The 9,562-nt window shown below is 39.3% G+C and overlaps 1 protein-coding gene across 1 annotated transcript; it reads left to right on the top strand.

Annotated features, from left to right (window-relative positions):
• Window positions 1–2,990: 2,990 nt before the first annotated feature.
• alx1 (ALX homeobox 1) lies at window positions 2,991–9,060 on the top strand. Its single transcript, XM_034879599.1, has 4 exons — window positions 2,991–3,297; window positions 3,699–4,003; window positions 4,412–4,540; window positions 8,391–9,060. Exons 1-4 carry the CDS (start codon window positions 3,108–3,110, stop codon window positions 8,730–8,732), a joined length of 966 nt encoding a protein of 321 aa, XP_034735490.1. The 5' UTR covers window positions 2,991–3,107; the 3' UTR covers window positions 8,733–9,060.
• Window positions 9,061–9,562: the final 502 nt, after the last annotated feature.

Genomic DNA, 9,562 nt, shown 5'->3' with positions numbered 1-9,562 from the left:
ATTGTATTATGAAATGTATGTTTATATGCACGCATCTTTGGGATATGTTTTTTTTTTAAATAATCCATGATTTTAATTTTGTTTTTATAATATAGTCCGTGAATATGTTATACTAGCATTATATGTGTGTAATGCTGTGAGAGTTGATATATGTGCCTGTTGCATCTGAAGTTTTTCCAGTTTGTGTTTAAATGATAAATAGCATTTTCTTATTGCTACTGGATTCAGAAAATAAAAAATACACTTAATTGATGATACTTTATCTCTTTGTTAACCCGTTACTGTAATACAGTATGTATACTATTATGAATAGGTACTGTATGTGTTATGTGCATCTCTACATCATTCTTATTTTGTTTTTTAAATTAAATTAATATTAAAATGGGGAAAAAAACTAAGCTTAAACCAAGCTGTCATGGAGGCTTCTAGCTATTTTCTTTCTGTTTTGTTTTGGGCTGAATCTGTTTCTTTATTTTAAAATGCAAAACATTAAGAAAACATTTTAATATTAGTGGTCATTCAAAATGGGATGTGTGTGCTTGGCTGGCCTTTCTTGATTGCTACTGTGTGCTTGGTTGATATTAATTCTGCAAAGTTGTTTAACTGTTAAAGAGGTTATGTAAAAAAAATCCTCCTGATTATTGGATTTTCATTCAAATTAGCTGAAGTCTTGTATCACAGCATCTGGATGTAGTCTGACCGACCTTGCTGCCGGCTTACTTCTGGTTTCAGTCTTAGGTGTCTTGTGTAACATGTCGACATGAACCCAGAGGACAGTCAAGTGACTGGGAGCGTTGTCAGCGCTCAGGAATGCCTTGCTCCTGGAAAAACAAGAAACAAACAAACAAAATGGAACCAAACTTTTAAAGCACGAAAAAGCTGGTTACCCTTTTTTGATATTTAGCCAAATGTTCTGCAGACTAAAAATGACATTCAAAAGCGCCACAAAATGTGGGCTTTTGGGGGAAAATAAACTGGCCGTTTCTTTTGTGTTTTTTGGCCTGCCAAAATTTGAAGACATTCCAATAGATTGAATTAGACCCAAGGGTGGCTTTGGGCATCATGATGTCATGTTTCTGCTTTCTGAAGTGGCACATTTGGCCTCTAAGGCACTGGTTCGGTTGTGTTGGACTGTCATCAGTCACATTAAGACTGAATTGAATGGCAATTCATTCAGTTTAAATCATATTTTGACCCTAGTGAATGTATGGATAATATGTTCGGGGAAACTGGCAGTGCATGGTTTGATTAAAAGTGAAGGTGAAGATCCTTCCAAGTGGCTCACATGACATATTGGCTGCAGAACTTTATTAGTTGGCCTAAAGGTGACCCAACTCTCCAACTTTACAAGCCGCGCAGCATCTATTGTCGCAGGAATTTCCAGCCAAAGCCAAACCACAATGAAATTTTCACATTTTCTCCTCAGCATGAGCCAGTGTGCAAGGCCATCTTAGAAGCCCAATAAGACACCCCCCTGCTACTTAAGAGCACCTCTATTTATTTTTATTTTTTCTCCTGTGGCACCGTGAAGCTGCAGGTAACTGCCACTGACCCCAGAGCGAACCAAAGCTATGCATGGTGTGCATCACAGGTGGTGTGGCTCCGGGTGGAGATGTGGAGGTTTGGTTAGCAGTAACACAATTCCTCCAATAAGAAGAAATAGAAGAACCGCTCTTGGTGTCCTTTTTGCAATAACTCCCTGTAGAGCCCTGTGTGTCTGCTCCTGAGGGCTGCTGCCTTCAATGGAACTCTTTGGAACTTTTCTGCATGAGGAGGATGTTTGGGCTTTAAGGAAAAGTCAATACCTCATTTACAAGTAATGTCAAATTTAATTTCTAATTTTATGTAGTTCTTACTATATTTACACCAAGAATAAATCGCCAAAGATCAGATCTCTCCACTGTTCCACAGTAATTACTGCTCGCTGAGAAAAAGGCTGTCATCTTGTTTCAAGGTTTCAAAAGGTTATGCTTTAGTCAAACAGAAATATTCTCATGACATTACCTTACAAATAATTTTGCAAACACATGACCCAAAATCCGAATTTGGAGAATACTTACTTTGTGCAATTCTCGGACTTGCACGCGCCAAACTGTCGAACACCGTTGTCATCAGATTCACACCAACTGAGTCAAAATGTAAATAGTTTAAGATAATTTAAAGGGCATGGACAACAACTAGATCTCGTGTTTAAGCCTGAACAGATAGGAATTATATTCTTATCCTCGTTGGTCAAAATGTCAGCAAACCTTAATTAAAATCCAGTTTAATTTAGACTAAATGGTGAAGCGTGCACGTGTTGAAAAAACGCATCCATTGCGCAAATGTATTCTTAAAAATGGATTTGGAGCCGTACTTTCTTTTGTATGCACCAGACGCACATTTTGGAATTTTCTGTAAGCTGCACTTACTTTTATTGAACTAACGAAAAACAAAAACTAATTAAATGTGTGATTGTATTTGCTTTTTAAAATACAAATTAGTAAATTGGTGACACCTTTATAGACTTAAAATTAAATGGTTAACATGGCACGGCCCTATAATTAGAAATATAAACCTACCAGTCAGTATGCCTCACACAAAGGTTATAGAATAATAATAAAATAAAGTAAATATATGTTGCATTATTTTCAGAGCATTTTGCGGTTCTCTATTCCGGTAGCAAATAAAAACGGCAGAGATCAGCGACCTTTTGAGTTTTGCAATGAATCAGATTAAATCCTATTTGCAGTCACAATTTGTAGCTGCAGATAAATGATTGCCTCATTTTGGATGTCTAAACATGTTGTAAATGAAAGTCCGTTTTGATTGTTTCCTCCTAGAGTCGTTGTGTGGCTCTAGAATCACTTCAAACTGCTGTTTGGTTGGGATTCAGGGCGTGGGAGGAGTTGGGTGCTGTTTCATATTCAGAGAGGAGGGGAGCTCTTTAAGGATCCCATTCGCTTTGGGGGCTATAAAGACGTAGTGCCTTCAAGACAGAGCAAATTAACTCCATTGGTGAATTATTGCATTACAAGGAATCTCTCCGCTCAACGGTGCGCGACGGCGATTAGTTCAAATAAAATTTAATGCTGACATTTGATTAAAGCGAGCAGATTTCGGTTAAGATGATGGAGTATATGGAGGATAAGTTTGCGTTGAAAAGCCAATCGATTAAGGCCAGCGATTACTACATGGACCAAGTCATGGAGACCCTGGACAGCGCGCAGTACTTTACCAAGTCTTCCCCGAAATGTGTGCAGGGATTCGGGCTTCAGAGCGGCGAACACCGCTCCTCTCCCTGCGGAGAACAAAACGGTGCGTAAAAACTTTGTAACTTTGACTTGTTGTGTGCATCACCGCGGCCGTTTTACTGGAGATTGTGAGCATCTATGTGCGAGTTAAAGAGAAAGGGGGGGGGGGGGACTCGAGGGAAATTTAACATCCAATCTGTTTTTGTCCAAAACCTTTCTGAGGGACGGCGTTTCCTTTGCATTGACTTGAGTCATTTTAAAAGTTTGATTTTTTGCCACATATTTCTCCCACGTATACTGTTTTAGTAGGATACACTTAAAGGAAAACGTTATCATATTATTAACCATAAAAGGCTACCGGTAGTTGTCCATATTAATTTTTAATGCTTCAAGTTGCAGTCACAAGGTAAAGTCATGGCATGTAGGCCTACTGTAAATATTTATTGTCATTTATTTTATCAACAGCCAATTACGGTGTGCCCAAACCTGACGACGACGCGTTGCACTCGGAGCTCGGGAGGTCGATGGACAGTTGTTGCACTCTGCGGGCTTCTCCGGTCACAAGCGGACAGGAGAAAACGGATTTGGACGACATGGGAGACAAGTGCGACAGTAACGTGTCCAGCAGCAAGAAGAGGAGACACCGGACGACTTTTACCAGCGCGCAGCTGGAGGAGCTGGAGAAAGTCTTTCAGAAAACTCACTATCCAGATGTTTATGTGAGGGAACAGCTGGCCATGAGGACAGAATTAACAGAGGCCAGAGTGCAGGTACAGTTTATCACCAGACTTTTATTTTGTCAACGGAGAAAAGAAACTTCAACGTAAAGAAAGAAGGGCTTTAAGGAGAAATGGAGCAAAACCCCGCAATGCGTAAAATTCCAAATCCACGAATTTAGATCAGAAATAAACCATGCAAAAATATATTTAGTAAAAATAACAAATGTCTTGATTATACACGCACTTTGCGCTATTTTTTTTTTACTAACTTCACTAGTGCAAAATGATTTATTTTAACTTCAGGCTGCAGCTTTCTTTTGATTTTTTTTTTTCTCAACAGATTATTCTGCCAGAATTTAGATGGATTTTTTTAAATAAATAAAAATAAATAAAAGTCACCTTTATTTTAATGCTTTTGTTTTGTCTCATTTCATTGACGTGCTATATTTTCTACTGTAGGTGTGGTTTCAGAATAGAAGAGCGAAATGGAGGAAAAGAGAACGCTACGGGCAGATCCAACAAGCCAAAACTCACTTTGCAGCCACCTACGATTTATCAGTGTTACCGAGGACCGACAGCTACACACAGGCGAGTTGGCTCCAAAAGTTAATGTGAAATGAACCTCTGATGGGAAATATAATCTTGTCACAGTAGGCTATGTAGCCGTGGTGGAAGATGTATACAGATCCTTTACTTTAGTAAAAATACTACTTCCACTCTGTGATTCTCTGTAACTCGTAAAAGTCCTGCATTGAAAATGTTACTTAAGTAGGCCTAACATTCCGTAATATCAAGACTTATTCTTTAGAAACTGTAAACGATCCAAACAGTTCGGTGTTTTATGGTCTTAATCATTTCTGCTGGATTTGTAGGCTAGTTTAATTTTTAATAGGCTAAAACACCGTATTTTACAAACTACGTGTGGTTTGTGTTCTAAAAATGTTATTTGCAAAAGTAACTTAAGCCGTCAGATTGAAGTTGTGGAATAAAATGTACTTCTTTGAAATATATCGGAGTAGAAGTAGAAATTGTCATTAAAAGAAAAGTACCTCAACATTTGTACTCAAGTACAGTACTGAATATATGTATGTGTAACACTACATTCATTTTCTCTCTGTCATGTCCTTTAAAATAGGCAATTTAATTTATTTAAGTCACAACAAATGTTTTTGTCTGTATGAATCAGTGCTGCTTTATCAATCACTTATTATGAAAGCCATCTTCAGATAAGAAGCTGAGCACTGATTAGAGCCTCTGCGAAGTGTCATGGCTGAATGAATGGCCTTATATCCGATTTCATGTTAGCTGCACATTTATCTTGCTGCTTGGACAAAGGTCAGGTACAAGATGAGGTGAGAAGAGACGCAGAATGTCACTTTGTCCTTTTGGTAGGTATTCTTTATCAGAAACCTAGATTGGGCCTCCAAGTGTTGTAGAGTAGAGCTGTTTGGGCTTTTCAGATGGAGGTATGCAGGCGGCAGCTCCTCAGAGGAGTGTGTGGAAACATATTAATCTCACAGAAAGCAGCTGATGTGTTCAATTCAAAGAGGTAGAATTGGGGAAAAATACTCTTGCCAAGACTCAAGACCAGGTCAGAAATCTGCTGCCTTGTATTTTCTTGCACATGTTTCTGATAGATATTCTGGATACCAGCCTTTCTTACAGCTGATCCAGATTAGTGTCATTAAATGGACCGTACATGTGCTGGCAGTGGGGGTCTTTGTCTCCCTAAACACAGTGGACATGGATTGCATGCTTGTGGGGTTTGAAGAGTATTATTTCATGTTGTTGACTATGAGGTTTTGGCCAATATTGTTGAGTTTTGGGCAAAGACTGAGGTCCTGCTTATCGATGGCATATGTCATCAGGAACATGTTGGCAAAGCTGATTTTCCAGAGCTACGCGTTTCGTGCTACACAAGAAGTTTATTTCAGTGTCAAAGAGGATTTTTGTCTCCACCACACACTCTGTTAGTTTGTGGTTCAAATGTTAAAGAAGCGAGATTGTGACCGGGAGGTCGCGGGTTCTATCCCCGGTTGAATGTTGAACTGTGTGAATGTTGAAGGTCATCGTTGCAAATGAGAATTTGTTCTCAATCGACTTAGCTGGATAAATAAAGGTTAAACAAATGTAACTTTGGCAATAGTTGTTGTCCTTAGCCAGTTGATTCAGTTTTGCAGTTTTTTTTAAATGATTAATTTTGCGTCATTTTAGGCTTTTAATGACAGGACAGCTGAAGAGGTGAAAGGGGAGGGGGAAATAACATGCAGCAAAGGGCTGCAGGTCGGAATCAAACCTGCTGTGTCCAAGAATAAACCTTTATATATGGGCACCCGCTCTACCAACTGAGCCATCCGGGCGCCCCTAATTGGTCTATTTAAAGGGTATTTGTGTATTTTATTTTACGTTGGATTTATGTTGTGGGGAAGAAAGCTACAGTGGCACATTTCAATGAGTGATTTTGGCATGATACAATTAAGAAAAAATTAATTTGCATGCTGTACACAAGCTACTCACTTACACTGGCGTGTCTTCTCAGTTTGATTGAAATCTTGGCGAATGAACTGCCTCAGAGTAAATGGACTTGGAATTGGACTGAGCTGTCAGTTCTGTCTGCCTTTTACGTTAAAGAAAGACACGCTTCTGCAGACTGGAACTCCTGACTTAAAACTCGCTCATGTGGTGTTTACTGTATGTTGAGCAGATTGGACTATATCTGGCTTTCTGTCCTCTCTGGCTTGTTTGCTCTCAGATCATCTAATAACATGCCAATAAAGGCTAAGTGACTCCACTCCTCCAAAGTCAGGAGACTAATAGTCTACTTATCTTTGGAATTGTTTGGATCCATGTACATTCGGACTACATTTGAGATATTGACCCTTAAAGGCCCCCTCCACCCCCCCAAAACATATTTTCTCACTTACGGCTTGTGTTATCTTGACATAGGGCATCGTTTTGGCTTTATTTATCCATTGTGTTGTTATTTTGAGATGTCTGTCTCTGATAGTTCTGTCCCTACCTTAATACATAGGACTTTTTTTAATATGCTCAAAGGAATAGCATTTAGAAACCTCAAACAGTTCAGGTGTTTGTTAATCACACGTTTTCACAGGGGCTACTTCCTCTGTAGAACGTATTTCCAGTGAATACTGTGCAGTTTATATACAGACCGATATCTTATAAAAACTTAACTGCATGCCCAACACTTAAAATTAAAGTTAAAGTTTTAAAATATTTGTAATATGGGCAAAACAACTCTTAACAGTTGTTTTCAGTTGATACAATTTATTTTCCCACATATTTAAACATGTAACATAATACTACTTTAACAGCTGCATTGCACGCACAGATCATCATTGACCAAACTCCAACTACACCATAGCATTTTGTTTTTTAGATCTGTAAATTTCTGTAGAGATTTAGTTCCAAAATTACAGTTTTAAATTTTTAGGCAGCATGCAGGACTTGCAGTTCCTATAAACTGCATGTGTACTGTGTGACAACTAATCTCAAATTAAAAGGTACACTCGCCATCTTTTTCTGAGCTTTCAGTCACATTTCATGGCCTTTATCAACAAAAAGAATGATTCAGGTGTTATTAAGGGACGTGTTTACACTCTACATATACTGGATGTGTGAAGTTTGAATCCATCTACAGTATACCTGCTTCTCCAGAAAAAAAGTTGAATTTAGTGCTGTGAAACAATTACAATATTTAATTGCGATTAATGGAATTAATGTCATCGTTAACGCACAATTAATCTGACATTTTTATTAATTCTAAAAGTCCCTTGATTTCTTTATGACCCATTATTATTTCTCATTTCAATGCTCTTATCAACATGGAAAAGTGGATCGGCTTGCTTTGTACAAATGTTTTTTGTTTTAAATTGAAAACAACATTGACATATAACCGAGTGTTCAATTTCACAGTAATATTCTTACTTGGAGCAAATAATTTCTCACACAATGTTACACACGATGATAGCTCAGTTCACAATGACAAAACCCACAGATCCCTTTGGTCTTGTCAATGTTACCATTTGGCAACTTTTTAAAAGTAAACTTTCCATCCAGAATTGTTGGCATCCATTTTGGCGTCTCGCGCTCGCCATCCACTCAAAACGTAATGTTACTACTCTTTGGCCGGCTTGCAAGCCCAAACAAGTGTGTGCGGCGTGCCAGTTTTGTTCCAGGTCTAGATAGATCTGCTATGGTGTTGTAGTTTTTCTAAAATGACTAGTTGTTGCAACAGCATGTGAAAAAAATACAAAGCTTGCTAGACCAAAAATGGGTTTGCGTTAACGCCGTTAATAGTGCTTTTAACTGACAGCACTATTTAAACTAATTTCATATCATATAGCATGGGCTCTGATTGATGAAATCATGATATTATAGGCTTCCTCCCCAGAATCTAAAACCTTCTTTCACCCAACAGATTCCCAACAACCTTTGGCCGAGCCCTGCTCCCGGTGGCTCTGTGGTTTCCTCCTGCATGCTGCCCCGAGGCTCCCCCCCCTGCGTCACTTCCTACTCGCACTCCCCTCGCTCGGCTGCCGGTGCTGCCGAGCACGGCTACATGGGCTTTCCCAATCAGCAGAACCAGTTCGGCCATGTCTCCCTCAACAACTTCTTCAGTGCAGATTCCCTCCTCACGCCGGCCACCAACGGTCACCACGCCTTCGAGACCAAGCCCGAGTTTGAGAGGCGTTCGTCCAGCATAGCTGTGCTGCGAATGAAGGCCAAGGAGCACACGGCCAACATCTCGTGGGCCATGTAATCAGGGTTCCTGTGCGTGTCTGGAAAGATTGGATCGTGTATGGGATTTTTTTTTTTTAATTTTCTGTGTAAGTGTAACAATTGCCCAACGAGTCTGAAATCTTATTCAAAACCAGCTGCTTGTCACTCACAGTACAGATCTAACAACATATCTTTTGTCACCTACAGATTAGATGTCACTATTTTTTGTTGTCATAAAGCTAGCCATAGAGCTAGATCATACAGTCCTGCTATTTAGTTCTGCATCTCTGACCAACATTTATCTACTGAGTCAAGAAAATCAGGTCTGGATAAAGTACGTGAATTGAAAATGTATCAGGATTTGTGGTAAAAAAAGAAGAAAAAATAAATAGCCATAAGGTTATGTGACATCAGCTGTGTCTCTTGTCTGAGGCAGATCTACAGGAGGGCAGACTGTCATTAAAAAACTTACATACATAGATAAATAAGGGAGGAGATGGTCTTCCTGTAGTTTAACTAAACAATACATGCATATCATTCAGATGATCAGGGTAATGTCTAGTGCATTGTAATAAATTCCGCAGTCCTGTCTGGTCAGACCAGACGGCTGATTAGCCCTCGTGATCTGTGGAGTTGAGAGCTGTGATGTGAATAAGCTTTCTTTGTTTTTGTTTTTTAATGGAGGTTGAGGAGTCCTCAGTGTTTCCTCTTTTATTGAGACAGAAAGAAGTGTGAGAGGGAGAGAAAGCATGAAAAACTCCGGGCTGCAGTGGGATTTGATCCCAGTGTGGGCACATGTGGACCAAGAGGGAGGGCTCCCAAACCACTAGAGCATTTTCTAAGCACTGTGAAAAAGAAAGCTTTCTTTAC

This window comes from Etheostoma cragini, chromosome 8 (assembly GCF_013103735.1).
Source record: "Etheostoma cragini isolate CJK2018 chromosome 8, CSU_Ecrag_1.0, whole genome shotgun sequence".
NCBI classification, from domain to species: domain Eukaryota; kingdom Metazoa; phylum Chordata; class Actinopteri; order Perciformes; family Percidae; genus Etheostoma; species Etheostoma cragini.
This window is presented reverse-complemented; position numbering and strand designations above follow the sequence as displayed.